Below are 16,723 nucleotides of genomic sequence, written 5' to 3' on the forward strand. Positions count from 1 at the left end.
TCCATGGCAACATCACAAGAGGAGCTCTGATTGGCTCCTCGTGATGTCTTTTATTTATTTTTTTTTTATTTTATTTTAACATTGTGTCTGGTGAGACCGGGTTGAAAAACCTGGGTCGCACCATTCATAGTGAAGGCTTCCCAGGGCAGACCCGGGAATTACCCCACCAAAAGCCCCGGGTCTAATTCCCGGGAATTAGATCTGGGACCATTCATTCTGCACCTCGACCAAGGTCTTCTGGGCTTGCCCCGGCAAAAACCAGGGTTTTTGGCGCAGTATGAATGGGGTATTAGATGTTCACAAAGACTGATATATATATATATATATATATATATATCTGAAAATGGGGTGTGCCTATCTGTACAACATTAAGTGATGTGGATTTTAAACGTTCTATGATTATTGATCTAGCATGTTCACCAGGAAACTACGTCTTCTTACACTGTGATCAACACGACATTAACAAACAGTTATCTATAAAAAAGAATGTTATTTGCATACTGTAATATTATGTAACAGAAAATCATTCCATTCCTATACAGCTCTTTTCCTGCTCAAATAAATCTTGTGTTTTACATGCATGCTGCACTGTAAAAGCTGGGCTGATAAATCCTTCCTCACATGCTATGCTTCATGTGACTGTTCCTAGGATGAGCCTCAAATACACACACACAAACGGTTTCAGGAAAGGTACAAATGAAAAGCACCCTTGTGGAGGAAATCAGAAATACATGTCAGCTACAATTATCTTCATGTCTGCAATGTCTTAGAAAATAACAATCAAGTAAAGATTTTTTACGAGGATGGAAACATGGGAGGAACATTACAAAATTGCTAAACTAATAACAAAAGTTCATTGAGAACTTCCTGGATACAGAGTTTAATTTCATTAGACAAGAAATAGATTTTAATGTGTGTGATATGTAGTCTTACCCTTACATACAGGTTTTAGATTTTGCACAACTAACAATGCTATTCCGCTTGTTGATTGTAGTAGTAATGGCAGAAATGTAATAGAATTGGCAGAGCATTACTGCTAAATGCACAGATAATGTTGGTTCTCTAAATATGGCCTTTCAGAACACCTCTATTCTGAGCTACAGCAAAGCATTTAATCAAAAGCAAAAAATTAGTAATGGTTTTGATAATTTTAACAAATGTAGGAAGAAACAAAAGGTAACATCAACACCACTAATAAAAAGCTTTGAATTGAATCGGTACATCGGTCGGTGACCTGTGTTTTTGTACTTTAAATTTAATATTTTCAAAGAATAATTCCACATTGAGCTGCGAAATGTAACCTCTCTCTCTAGCCCCTGTTCACTTGAACTATGTAATTTCCTCCTCTAGGATCTCCTCTGCTCTGCACTGTCATGGTGGTTAAGAAATTTGGCATCTTTCCAATGTACAGTAGACCACACCACAGCTGATCCTTATGTCAGCCTGGCAGCAATAAACTATAAACTCCAGCTGCCCTGAGCAATGTGATGCAGGGGCACAAGGAGGGATTAGAATATCGACTTGCTAGCCATCCGACAGTACAGGTGAGGTAGAGAAACAGTTGAGGGGTCACTTTTAACAATTTTGTTCTGTAACTTAAAGGAAATAAGCATTTAAAGTGGCCTAACAAAGTAAACCAAATTGTTCTAAAAACATAACCAAATAAAAAAAAAAAAAAAAAAAAAATCAATTACAGCATGAACGAGGTCAGGTTTCTCAGATGAAGACTTCTTGCCATGCTACTGGAAGGAAAAGTCAGCTGCTCAGACATTAAAAAGGATTCATAACTAAAAATTATCATCATATTCACATTTAAACACCCTGGAAGTGTAGGATAATTATATACACATAAAAGTTTGTATCGTTAGGTACGATTCTAGTAATAACATATTTCATGTTGCATTTGTTCTCAAAGACCTGCTATTGCAAGCATCAGCACCCACTAAAATAAAGTCTGTCAAGTGCTGGTTAATCAATTCAACTCCTACACCAAAGACTAAAGCCAATTATATTAGGATTAAAGTTAAAGGTTAGAAGAGTACAATTTGAGCTAAATTAGGGCTCAGGCGACCCTATGAAGAACAGGCAGACTATATATCTAGGTGTTCATAGGTTACACATAAAATATGCCATAGGCAGATTGCAATATTTTCTTCTGACCAAGCTTCTTTGACCACTTGTGTGTATAGTGATCAAAAGTCCCTAATGAGCATGTTTTGGGCTACGTTCCCTGTTTATTGACCATCAGTGCAGTTTATACAGACAGCAAATCTCACTTGGGAGTTTGATAATACAATACAATAGCCTCTATGGTTGATTCAATGCTTACACTATGATTTCTTACCCTGAAATGGTCCTGCTTCTACAATTCCTTCATTACTGCCATCAAAACCATGGGAAGTGATGTGAGTTTCTGAAAGTCCAAGTCCTGCTGGCACAGATCGCTTCAGGTCCTTCATAACAAGAGGAAAACAAAGTTTAAGCCGCTTAGCCAGTTTATATCACTCCTAGACATTATGCTAGAGGTAACCTGTACTTGTTTAGAACAGCGTATATGTAATGTCATTGTAACCTATGGTTATGTCAGAATAAATAATGTCAAGTAAATGACCTTCTAGTGAATTTCTACTCAATGTTTTTAAGTACCAGCATATATTATAAGCTCTGAAAAAGCTTTATACTTATGATCAACAACAAAACTAATGACAAAATTAAAGTCTTATACAAGCAGGGCAGAAATAAGTCAATAGGCTTCTAGGACATTCATATATAAATGTAAACATCTTTATCTGACCGAATGGGTTTGCGAATTTTATTACAGCTTACTGTCCCTGCAAATGATGAAAATGCACTTCAGGCATTCTTTATTATATCATGTACACTATAACAGAATAGAACTTAAAATGAATATATGTGTTGCAGAATTATTAACTAAATCATGCATGGTATATCAGTAAATCTGATATTTTGGTTCAGGTACACCATGAGGAGGGGAAGGGGGTGGGGGGCTAAATGGAGAGACAGTGACCTTTCCTATATAAAACGGTTTTCTTATGTAGGTTGGTCATCCTGAAGTATTTTTAGTAATTCAGTGGCTTCACAACATTTTAATAACAGAAACTATGTTAACTGTTACTTTCATTACATAACACTGTCCAACAATGGGTAAACCACTTCCCTACTATAGGAAAACTCATTTCACAGCAGTTGTCAAGCACAATAAAAGCATAAAGCCCAAGTCCACACATTATGAGGACCATTTTACCCTTTCCTGCATGCATATCACTAAGGTCTTTGACAACAGTCCTATTCTGTTTTAAACTGCACTACCACCTAGTAGGGCACCCACCACACCCCTACTCCAGAAGTACATGATACCGTTTTTCTCCCTGGGCTCCTCTGCTATTTTTAAATCCCCAACCGAAAACAGAAGGCTTTCATTTGGTCCTCTCGGTTACGGCCCCCCTCCCCCATAAACCTCTGCCGCTATTTTAGGTTGTTTATAAAAATTTATTTTTCCCGTTTTGTATTACAGAACCAGCAGGCAGCATGTAGCAGCCCCCAGATCTCCACTTCTGCGATGGGGGTGCATGACCACTTTTTTCTAGGTGGTGGTGCAGCTTTAAGAAGCCTAGCAAATCTCAAGCCACCTATGTCCAATCAATCATGTTCTCTTGTTCAACACCCACAGACATGATGCCAAATATTTGAATCGAACCAGTAATTTAACAACTGCTTTAAACGATCACTCATCAATTATAGCAGTTTTAAATCGGAGCGAATTAGTTTAGGTATAATCAGCACTTTTTCATCCGGTTTTGTTTTTATTTTTGCAACTCCTCACTAGGAATAGGTGTGGTGTTAGACAATACATAATAAATAGCAGCATAAATATACACAAAATTAAAATCATACTGAATGGGAGAAGATAATGAACAGATATTAGGTCATGAGAGGAAATATTAATAAAATAAAAGTATTTAACCTTGTATAATAATTACTTATATTTTTCAGCAACTCCAATAGGGTTGCAGTAGAGTTAGTATATGCATAACATACAGTGTTCATTGGGGTGCAATCACATGGCAGACAACTTATAAACATGAATAGATTTTAATTTTTTTGTAGGTCCCATCCAGTTCGATTACTCCAAAACTCAGAGACTGTCTCTTGTATACAATGTAGGAGCTCTGGCTGAAAATATATAACTCCCCTGGATCCACTACACTCTGCTCAATGAACCAGGCATTAGAAAGGACTATAGTCACAAACTGAAAAATTACAGGATTCTATTCATTTTTACTGGCGATTATTTATTCTCTCAATATGAACGATATTATTCATTTGGTTGTAAAGTCCAATACACACACACACACACACACACACACACACACACACACAATATAAACTAAATTTACAATTCTGACCAGACCGTTTTCTGCTGTCGGATTTCTGGTCAGAATGTAAAGCCAGTTATGCAGTGAATATAGGAATTTACACCAAATGCAGATTATTTTCTTTCCTTTTGAGATATTGGGATAGTTACAAGAGTAAAAAAATATTGTTTAAGTAAAGCTGTTAGTTTATTTTTTTTTTTCATTCACACACTGCAAAATCTTAGCCATATACATGCAGAATACAATGGGGTCATTGTAATGTTTTGCACTTAGGCTGGTCGATTAAAGTTTACTACTACTAATTATAAAAATAAAAAATATATACTTTTGCAGAATAAAAAAATTGTGTTTGCATTTCATTTCCAGCCTTGGTGATCAGTTTAGCAGACAATAAATCAGTTCAGACAATATATCAATCCACATCTGACCTGCACTGCATGAATCGAACATTTTATGACATCAAGTCTACGTCTGTGCAAAAGTTTTTAAAAACTACACTGAACTAGTTGGATGACTGCAAGGAAAGGAAGAGAGAGAAGGGGCATTAAACGGTTATGCAATGTTTTTTTCCCACACTAGATGTGAAGGTTTAGATGCAGGGAACTTTAAGACCTGCAATTAACAGAATAAAATACAAAGCAGTCTAATGGATTTCCTTCTACAAATACGCAGACACAGCAATGCCAATTAGTCATTTTGCAGCCCTCTCTCTCTCGCTTGCCAGGAGAACAAAAGAGAGGTCACTAAGCTGGGGTACAAGAGAATTACATAAATGTAACAACATCTGTGCATACACACTGCACACCAAAAGCACAGGCCTGGAAGTGTCACTATAGCAGAAAGTCACATCATTTGTGTATTATACAGAAGCCGTATACAGTAGACCCTTTAGCTAAAGAACCAACAAGGGCTTCTTTAAAGCAGATTTGGTGATGCAGATGGGTGACAAAAGGGCTAAACACAATTTGGGAAGCTTATAAAAACTGTTGTGTAGTCTAATCAGATTTGTTTTTCTTGCAGTTTAGAAAATTATAGCAAATGTCTGACTGAATGCAACATCATTTTGTGTACACAGTTACCTATACAACAGTGTGCAGAAATGTTATCCAATAAATGGCAGTTTCTTTGCACTCACTGACAAAAATAAAAATGTCTTTGATAATACTGCTGGTACTAGATTTTGTGGTGGTACCAGACTTCCAAATTCCTGACTTTTACATTAGACTGTTCATCCCTGTTTCACTAGTTTGTCGCTATCATGGTCAACATTAACCAAATAATGATAAAAACAAAAAAACAAACAAACAAAAAACATGTATAAATATAAATGTATTTCACTAAAGAATAGATTCAATTTAAGGTTTGTTGGTTTAATATGCACACACTGAGAATAATCTACTTTGTACTGCAGCAGTCAAACTAGATGTATTGCAAATATCAAATGGCAGAAAGAGCAAAACACTCAACAGATTAGAAATAATGAAATAAAGGTCAATATTCTAAATAAAGAGTCAAATGTTTATTAAAGACGTACATTTCTAATCATAATAGCTATGAGTAACTACTACTATACAGTGCTATTCTTCTTGGCATGGAAGTTTATTTTATTATTTAATGGTTCTCCTTGAAAACACTTATAAATAGAAATACATTTTAAATCTTCAACTTTTGCACTGTTTAACACAACTTGAATCTTCCCATGTAAATGCTGTAATACTGTTCCCACTGGATGCTACCTTGAGCACATTTTTTTTTTTAATAATGTAAGTTACATTTCCACATGTATAGTTGCTATCGACTTTCCCTTTGACAATCAGTCAGGAATTCATAGGGGTCTATTTATCAGAATGCAAACTAGTTATTGTATTTTGCTAAAGCACTCACGATTAGCTCTATGCCTTTTAGAATGCTTATCGTGTGCCAGACTCAAGTGCGTGTGGGAGTTAAAGAGCATGTAAAATCACTATCATAACAAAGTATGTATTACCAAGCTAAATAAAAACACTAAAACTGGAGAGTACATGCTTAATAAAATATGTCCACCATGCTATTTTCACTCCTTTGCAGCAAGAAGCCATGTAAAGGGGATTGGGCGGCTGCTAAGCAGGAAGAGTTTAAGTGACAGCTTAACAGACTGTGGATATATTCACAATGACAGGTTCAGTGATATCAGAGTAACTCAGATGACTGCATTCTCAGCTTTTTGACTTGTATGAGATCCCATCACTACACAGACCTAAATCTGTGGGAGGAGCTTTATTGGAGTGGTGAGGTAATATATATATATTTGTTTTTTAAAATAGATGCAGTGAAAAGTCAGCTTAAAACAGAACAATGTATTTGAACTCCATGATTCATACGTGAAACTTCTAATTTTCAGTAGTTCTTTACTTTTTACAATCCTGATCAATCTTGCATCACTATGTAATTGAATTGGAGACAGCATGTTTAACTTGCATGCTGCCAACAACAGTATCCGAGACCAGGAGCACACCAGTTGCTTGTTAGTACAGGCTATTCAAAGTACAGTTTCTGAAAAGCCATACTACCACTGTTTACTAAAACAGCTGCATGTGGGAAAACAACTATGGTAGAACAACCTCAGAAACAACCAGATCAAAAAACACAGAATTTTGGAAAAACTTCCGTAAGAGACATAACCATGATCCTACACTATCCTCTTTCATAATATATAATAAAAAAAAAATCTACAACTTCTACCCCACCAAGATGAATTAACATTTGAGATTAATTATGCTCAATAACACTGTTTCAACTCTATTTCCATCAAAAATATATATACACATATTCGCCCACTAAACATGTTTAAAACAGCAAAGGGTAACATTACTTGGTCACAATAATAATCAACCACTTCCTTTATCCATAAGCTTCCTGTACCCCTACTGGCAGCTTGGTCCACTCATCTTGTGCAAACTCCCAGAATTGTGACTTCTCCCAACTACTCTCTCCACAGTGTTCTATGGTATTTAGATATGGAGTTATTGCTGGCCACTTCAGAACAGTCCAGAATCTCGTCTCATTCCTGGGTGCTTTTTTCAAAAGTGTTTGTATCCTGCTGGAAGTCACATGACCTTTCACAAAGACTCAAGTTTTTGACACAGGGTTCAACATAATGCTCCAATATGACCTGGAAGTTCCAGATTTCATGACATCATGTTCAAGACACCCAAGTACTAGAGACAGCACAACAACCTCAAACAATCACTGAACCTCCTCCATGTTTGACTGTAGGGAAGGTGTGGTCTTTTGCTTAGAAAGATTAGTTTGCTTTCTGTAAACATTGGGATGCTGTGATTTACCAATAAGCAGGGCCTGATCAACCACTAGGCTGACCAGGCTGCAGCCTGGGGCGCTGGGTCCCGAGGGGCGCTGCCCTGTGGGTATTTTTTTTAAAAAAAAAAAAAAAATTATTTTTTTTTTTTTTTTTTTCTTCATTCATTTTTTTTTTCGGGGTGGGGGAGGGGGGGTCGCCGCGGGGGGGAGTGGAGGGCTCGACAATCAAAAGCAATGGTGGTCAGTGGTTAGCAACACACAGCCAATCTCCAGGCTGCCTGTTGCTGTGCAGCAGACAGGAAGCAGGACGTCTTCACTTCCTATCTGCTGATTTGAGGAGAGGAGCGACGCTGGCACAACTACAGGTAATTGAAGGGGGGAACTGCCCTGCATATCTATAGGGAGGGGGGGGGGGAACTGCCCTGCATATCTATAGGGAGGGGGGGGGAACTGCCCTGCATATCTATAGGGAGGGGGGGGGGGAACTGCCCTGCATATCTATAGGGAGGGGGGGGGGGAACTGCCCTGCATATCTATAGGGAGGGGGGGGGGAACTGCCCTGCATATCTATAGGGAGGGGGGGGGGAACTGCCCTGCATATCTATAGGGAGGGGGGGGAACTGCCCTGCATATCTATAGGGAGGGGGGGGGAACTGCCCTGCATATCTATAGAGAGGGGGGGGGGAACTGCCCTGCATATCTATAGGGAGGGGTGGGGAACTGCCCTGCATATCTATAGGGAGGGGTAACTGCCCTGCATATCTATAGGAAGGGGGGGAACTACCCTGCATATCTATAGGGAGGGGGGGGAACTACCCTGCATATCTATAGGGAGGGGGGGGGAACTACCCTGCATATCTATAGAGAGGGGGGGGAACTACCCTGCATATCTATAGGGAGGGGGGGGAACTGCCCTGCATATCTATAGGGGGGGGGAACTGCCCTGCATATCTATAGGGAGGGGGGGGGAACTGCCCTGCATATCTATAGGGAGGGGGGGGGAACTGCCCTGCATATCTATAGGGAGGGGGGGGGGGGGAACTGCCCTGCATATCTATAGGGAGGGGGGGGGGGGGAACTGCCCTGCATATCTATAGGGAGGGGGGGGGGGAACTGCCCTGCATATCTATAGGGAGGGGGGGGGGAACTGCCCTGCATATCTATAGGGAGGGGGGGGAACTGCCCTGCATATCTATAGGGAGGGGGGGAACTGCGCTGCATATCTATAAGGAGGGGGGGAACTGCCCTGCATATCTATAAGGAGGGGGGGAACTGCCCTGCATATCTATAAGGAGGGGGGGAACTGCCCTGCATATCTATAAGGAGGGGGGGAACTGCCCTGCATATCTATAGGGAGGGGTAACTGCCCTGCATATCTATAGGAAGGTGGGGGGAACTACCCTGCATATCTATAGGGGGGGGGGGAACTACCCTGCATATCTATAGGGAGGGAGAGGGGGGACTGTCATGCATATGTATAGGGAGGGAGAGGGGGACTGTCATACAAATCTATAGGGTGGGAGGGGGGGGGGCTGCCATGAAAATCTATAGGGAGGGAGAGAGGTTGATATGTATGAAGGAGGGCAGAGGAGGAGGGCTGATATATGTGACTGGGGGAGTTTTGATGTGACGGGGGGGGGATAGCTAGCTAGCAGAGTGGAGGTAAGGAAAATAGCTGCAAGGGGGATGGATGCAGGGTGGGAGGTAAAGAAAATGGCTGCAGCAGGGGTTAAGGAAAATGGCTGTGGGGGGGTTGTGGTTAAGGAAAATGGCTGCAGGGGGTATTTAAAAAATACAGCAGCTTTGGGGGGCAGAATCTCATGATTGTGTGGTGGTCACATGGGTGGTCTCAGCAATCACTAGAATACTAAATATTAGTGAGATGGGGCTGGTAGAAGTTTGTATTTGATTGACAACAAATATTCAGATATTGCTTATATATGCCTGTCCAATGGGGTACTTTTATCTGGCCATAATGGAGTGTTTTGTTTTAACTAAAGGGCCTAATCATTCAGGGTTTGCATTATAATACATTTTTGCATTTTCAAAACAGGACGCCAACTTTCCAGAAGCCAGCGAGAGGATAACAAAGTTGCAAGAGAGAAGAGCAAGGACAGGTAAGAGACAATGGCACAATCTGTCTAAATTTGAATGCTGGAGAATACACCTGAACATTCATATTCAGGAGTGTTCCTATACACCTATATATTCGGAGGAGGGGGGGGGGGGGGGGGGGGCGCTGCGGCCGTATTAGCCTAGGGCGGCCAGAACCCTTAATCTTTTCTCCATTATCATTGCAATATACACAGTGATACAGAACAAGAGAAAGAGTCCCTTTTTCTATTCAAGCTCAGTTAATTAGCTGTATTGCAGGTACATTCAGTTTCAAAGTGAAGATGTATCACTTGCTTGAAATCGAATTATTTCTAACTATTTCTAAAAGGTACCATTAAATTTTGCCCAGTCCATTTAAGGATTTCAGTGTGGAATAATCAATGACTTCATTCCACTGCAAACCAAAAGAAATACATATGAATACCCCCAAAAATATTTCAACAGTTTTCTGGAAGAAAAGGTCCATTAGAAAAAATGCAAGATTCCATGCCTGTGTATAAATGAAATAAATGTAATAAAGGGCAAGTTGGCATTGGAGATGTGCAGATGTTCCTTCAGGGACTCCTACATATTGTCCCCCTTTATACATCCAGTAGAACCTGGAATCTTAGTTTAGTGCTCAGCGCTCTTAATAGAGAGCCTATTGAATAATTGGAATCAGTAAATATCCGTTATAATACATGGAAGATTGTATTTTTAATCGCTATCTCTGCAGTGTGACAGTTGCTTGAATTACGAGCGTCGAGTTGTTACCCACCTTTTCCAAGTTCTCAGGACAGGGCAGTGCGTTGCATGAACCCCGCTTTTGTGTCTAAAGTGGCATCTCGTTTTCATATGAACCAGGGGATTGTCATTTTTGTCCTAAGTCTTTATCCTTCTGATGCACCTTTGCATGTCTTGGATGTAGTCCATGCCCTCAGATGTTATGTGGACCATACTGCTTCAGTTCACAAAACAAACATATCTTTTATTTTCAAGCAAGGTTGGCCTGCAGGGAGTGCGTTCTCTGTACAGTGCTGCGAAATTAGTCGCACTATATAAATAGATGATCTATTCCTTGTTGGTTAACAGTGACTATCCGTTTGGCATATATTGAGGTAGCTAGACCAGTGGGTGTGTCGTGGGCGGCGCACCACATTGTTTTGGGCGAACAGTTGTGCTGGGAAGCTAGGTGGTCGTCTGTCCAGACCTTTTCTAAATTTTACAGGTTGCATGGCTTCCCCTTGGTCACAGTATCCCCCACTGGACTCGAGAAAAAAAACAGACTGAGTAAAAAATCCTATTACACACACACACACACTTATCGTAAGTCAGAGACACATGTTCACAAAATTAACTGACCTACATAAAAAATGCAAAACATGATTACTTAGTATACGCTAATCTAATATCTTTAAAAATAAAGCCTGAGGACAAATTAGCTTTTTCCGCCACTATGCTTGAATGCTTTAATTTGTGAAGCATCTTATTTAACTGACATATCATGCCAACAACAGACTTAACTAAATGCCAGATTGCTATCATTTAAAAAGGATCTGTCTCCACCAGTTTACAATAAAATGATTACCTGACACAATCCAACAAAGTGTAAATATAAACGTAGCCAATTACATTCATTTAATTTTTGGAGACCCCCCTAAAGATCTTCAGAGTTGGCAATCATTTTGCATTTAATAGCTGGACAGACACCAAATAGTGTATTAACCCCCCCCCCCCCCCCCCCCTGCCTAGTGCTCTGATTTCTCCCCTTAACAGATGAACTAGTAGTGTGCGTCTCATGAGAGAACATCTGTGCATTGAGCCACTAACAGCAAAGCTTAGTAATACACATTTTCTGAACGCAATCACTCCATGTGACAGGGGATGAGCATTTCCCATATGCACTGTGTAATTATTCAACAATCAGACGGTGCGGCCATGTCTGAGCGGAAGTGTCCTTAGTGAAGGTGTAGCAAATTACTAGTAGTGCAGTTCCACTATACTTTTTGTAGACATCAACAGAATCATTTTTGGGATAGTATGCTACAAAATAAAACATACAAACCTCATATAAAACATGTTATTTTTCATGGTCTGTACGATAAGAAGCTACACCGGTGTTTCATTAATGAAACCTCATTCGCATTCATTAAAAATATATTTGCAGACATTCGCGTAAGCAATTTGTTTTTTTTCTCTCTCGTATTCTCCCTCTCATGATGTACTTAGACCCTCTTGGCAACACAGGTGCGAACGCAGGATTTCTTCCCCCCCAAAAAAAAATAAAGAGAGCTGCTGCTGCGCATGTGCAGCAGCAGCTCAGCGGCAGTGCTGTATCGCCGCGGACGCTTCTGTGACGGCGCCGCGGCTGCTGTACTGCCCGTTCGTTCGCGGAAGGGGGGTTTCTGGAGAACCAGACACCCCCCCTGCGTGCGCCCCTGCAGCAGGCCATGGACCTGTTCCCCAGACTGCAAGGGGGATGCTGGGACCTTCATCCCTGGTGCTAGTGCCAAGGCTACACATTCAGTAACCAATTGAGCATCATTTAAACACCACAGCCTACCAGAGTATTGTCACCAACTATGTGCATGCCTTTATGACCAAATTCTGTCCATCTTCTAATGGATACTTCCAGCAACTTAACGCACCATGTCACAAAGCACACTATATCTGAAGCTGGTTCCCTAAACATGTCACAGGCACCAGAACTTAATAGGGCAAATTTGGGATGCAGTGGAATGAGTGATTAGCAGCATGAACGTGAAGCCGACATATCTGCAGCAACTGCATCATTCTATCATATCAGAGCACGGGCCAGAATTTCAAAGGAATGTTTCCAGCACAAATTCAGGCTGTTCTGTGAGTAGAGGGGGGTCCAACCTAGTACTATAAAAGTGTGGATCCACTTCAAGGTTTGGTGTGCTGTGATTGACATGTTCAGAGATGCTCTTCTGCATACCGCTGCTATAACGCAAGGTTGATCCAGTCTGGCCATTTCCCTCTGACCTCTCTCATTAAGACAGAACTGACGCTCACTGGCGTACCATTCTCTAGAGACTGTTGTACAGGGGGTATCAGCAGTTTATAAGATACTCAAACCACCCGTCTGGCAACAACAATCACGGTCAGAGTCACTTAGATCACATTTCATCCCTATTCTGGTGTTTGATCTTACCTACTGAACCTCTTGACCATATACATACACAATTTTTTTTAAAACTATGCTACAATAAGCAAAATACAGGTTTACAATATTCAGGGGAATGAGGTTTAGCCTGAAGGGTGATTAAGCATTTAAGTAATATGACAGGTCCCAGCTATTGCATCAATGCCAACTTTGCTGCACCTACTTTGCAGCAGCCTCTCCCTGCAACCTATAAAAATAAACCTGTTGCCTCATTTTCATTATATAAAAAAACCTGACTTGTATTGAAGGATTTTATATTCCTCCTCTGTGATTGATAGCAGACAGTTTATGCAGTGAACTGAAAACTGAGTGGATAATTATTCAAGAAGTAGTCAGAAAGTCTGAAAGAAGAACAGTGTTGGGGCTCACACACAGGATTAAAGGGTGTTACACAGCACCTAAATCTCACAGTATACATATTCACCATAACCATTTATATGGTAGAACATGTGTCATTCAAGGGTAAATCTCCTTCCCACTAAATCCTCACAACCATGGAAAGTAATTAACCCAACACAATATAAACAGACCATATAATAAAACACAAATGATTGAATATAGATTTATGTAATAAACTGTACTGTGCTGCCACTATAAAAACAGCTTTATGAGATAATTGAAAAATTCCTGCCTTCATAATATAATCAAGTGTGTGCACATACTTGTATCTGCATGTAGCATTAAGGTATGTAAATATGCAGGAACCTATATGGAAAAATACAAGGTGCTCCAGTATAGATAAGGAGAGCAACACTTTCATGCTTTAAAACTAAAATATATATGTACAATCATTTGTGGCCTTGGCGCTTGCAGGGGTGCACATACTTATGTTTTCTGACCTATGCTTCTTGGTCAGCTGCAGTCACTCACACACATAACAAGGCATGTGGTTAACAAAAAGGTTCATAGAACCATATGCAAGACAAGAACGCAGTCTCTCTGTTTGGTGTCTATTTTCAAATGTATGATGAACCACGGATGCAGTAACGTAGCACAGACTGCGCTTATGCGATATTTCTGTTGCCCATGTGTACTCATCCCGACATACAGATGTAATATAATAAAAGTTAAGATGATAAGTTAAAGATATGCGAGAATCGCCCAAATATTAGGGAAAGGTGGACAGGAAGGGTTGTGACCAACGCTCTCTCTCTTTCCCTTCTCCAACATCACAGCTCCTCAAGGAACGGACTAGAAACTGCATGGTGATTTGTCTGAGATCACTCCGCTACATCAGGTAGAACAATAGCACAGCAAAGATTTAATAGCTGGTTAAAACGGCACATCCATGGGACAAGGTAATTACCAAATTAAAATTGTGCTCAGTTTCATCAAGGTCTCCATTGCTGGTTACAGGTATTTCGGCGGCTGTGTTTCTTGGAGAGTCTTGAGCCATTGTGAGCTCCTAGAAAGACAAAAGAAAAAAATATAAGACAAATTATACAAGACGAAGACTACACTGCCCTGTGGTTAGTTATTTGCCTATTTTCCCCTCAGTTGTTCAATACTCTCATTTCTGGCACCTTGTGTATATAAGCAGTAACCGTTCACACAAAATAGGCGAGAAGAGACACTCTATTAGATTGCAAAAATATTACTGCCACTGTTTTTTGGACAAGGCAAAAATTTGCAATTACAACACTTGCATTAATTGTAAAGGCCACTAAACCTAAAATACAAACTGAACAATATGAAAGCCATATCAAACAAAAATCATACATGTAACTTAACATACCATCACTGCCCACTGTTAGACACCCTCTTTATAGTAAAGGTACAATGATAAATAGCATTACAGATCAGGCCCCCCCACTCATGAAGTGGGCTCCGCATTAGCACATTAGTACTCAGAGGGAAACAGATGCCTGCTCAGCTCACCTCTGAGTAAAGACAGATCATGAATTGTAGAGGGATTATTAATGGACAGGTTCATGATGGATGTTTATGGCTAATGATCATGTAGGAAGGAGTGGCTAATGATGACTATGTGGATAATAGGGATTAATTATTATGACTAATGTGAAGGAAAAATGAGGGGAGGTATTTTGAAATGGTGAGAGGGACAGGATGACAATAGCGATGATCAGGAGGATGAGGGGGGCAGTGGGAAGAAGGGAATTGAGTATGCAATGATAATGTTGAGCAGGGGAGGGTGAATGGGTTGAGGAGTGAGAGGGGGCATAGAAAATGGACATTAGTATAGTGAATAAGTAGTGTGACAGAGACAGAAGCAGTTAGAGAAGGGTTGTGTTAAGGATTGAAAGGGTGTAAACTCTAGTCATTAGCAGATACCTCATAAAAAGGTTTTCAAATATGCCTGGCTTACTTTTTTAGGCTGGCTTCTAGGTTACAAAATAGTTGCCAAGCCTAGTATTAAATATTTTACTTCGCTACATATACAGTATAGACCACTTAAAAAAAAAAAAAAAGTAATTATCAACTTAATTTTCAATTACTAGTAACTTGTGGTGACTCTTTACGAAAACGCACGAACGAGACATTAGTTTGGGTTCCTAGTTCTAACTTTGATAATTTATCATTCAAACAGCATCATCTGCTGGCTGCCATTGGTAATTACACAAAGTTTGCTTGGTAATTACACAAAGTTGATACAAAACATTCAAAGACACAAACACTTTCTGAAGGGGCAGTTCACTCCATTTGCTTAGTAGTTCTGACAATCACCAGAATATTCAGTCCATTCCAACCACTTACTAAAGAACACTATAATGAAGAAGCTTAAAATAATAACTTTATTTCTTATCACAATGTTCCCACATCACTTTGACAGGACCATCACAAATCTGTGCTGTTGGAGGATCCTGCTCCTTCCAGAATCTTACATTTCTTCTGTGGCTTCCCATTTGGCTTAATTTCCCTACTCACAACATGGCTTTGCCAAGACAGCAACCTATACACTACAGTCACCTGCTCCACACAAAACCAGCACAATAGTCTCCTAAAATACTACTGTTAACATTATGGTTATAGATCGTTCTTTCCTGTTCACTTCAAAAAACGATCTATAGATGTGTATAAAATTGACAACAGAAAGGTACTCTGACACTAATCAAAAGTACTTTTAAAAATGTTTCTGTTCTATAATTTAACTATAATTTATTCAAGGTTGAAAACAAAACACTCAATGTTTTATGGCTGTTTTACTTATTAGAACATTACTTTTATGTGTAGACTGACTGTAGAGAGTGAGAGTTTTCATAGCAGGTCTCCTATGAGGATCGGTCTTGCTTCATTCACTCTACTTTACAGCCAAGGGGCTACAATATAGGCACAATGATCAGCTGTTTAGTGATAATAGATACAAGAAATGGTGCATAAATGAGGTTAACAAAAAACACAAATAAAAAAAATAGTGTACACAGAGGGAGAAAAGCAACAGTTGTAAGCTAATCACACAAAGCAATAATTTTGCTCCAACTGTAACAGCATGAATAACTTATATTGTCCGGTGATAGCACACAGCAATCCTCATGAAACACAATTTTCCCACACAGCCTGATCAAATCACATCTAAATTAGACTGTGTTTAGCCCACACAGCCACATGTCTGGTAGAAATGCCCTGCTGAATGGCCAGCTTAAAAGCAGGTGCTCAACCAATAAAATAGCATCAACAAAATATTTTATCTGGAAAAAATAGACAACTGAAATTTTTCAAATTATAAAGAAAATAAAAACTTTAAAATAAATAAATGTAAACAATTAGACATAACATGATCTTACTTTTC

General features: G+C 39.8%; 1 protein-coding gene across 3 annotated transcripts in view; it reads right to left on the bottom strand.

Moving 5' to 3' along the window:
- Nucleotides 1-16,723, bottom strand: part of ARFIP1 (ARF interacting protein 1) — a 75,275-nt gene that overhangs the window by 36,965 nt on the left and 21,587 nt on the right. For all 3 annotated transcript variants that reach the window (XM_075198683.1, XM_075198692.1, XM_075198672.1), the window contains 2 exons: nucleotides 14,282-14,380; nucleotides 2,345-2,453 (listed from right to left, as the gene is read on the bottom strand). In XM_075198683.1, coding sequence (XP_075054784.1) covers nucleotides 2,345-2,453; nucleotides 14,282-14,371 — 199 coding nt within the window. In that variant the 5' untranslated portion in view covers nucleotides 14,372-14,380. The remainder of the gene's footprint in view (nucleotides 1-2,344; nucleotides 2,454-14,281; nucleotides 14,381-16,723) is intronic.

The sequence above is a fragment of the Mixophyes fleayi genome, chromosome 1 (assembly GCF_038048845.1).
Source record: "Mixophyes fleayi isolate aMixFle1 chromosome 1, aMixFle1.hap1, whole genome shotgun sequence".
Classification (NCBI taxonomy): domain Eukaryota; kingdom Metazoa; phylum Chordata; class Amphibia; order Anura; family Limnodynastidae; genus Mixophyes; species Mixophyes fleayi.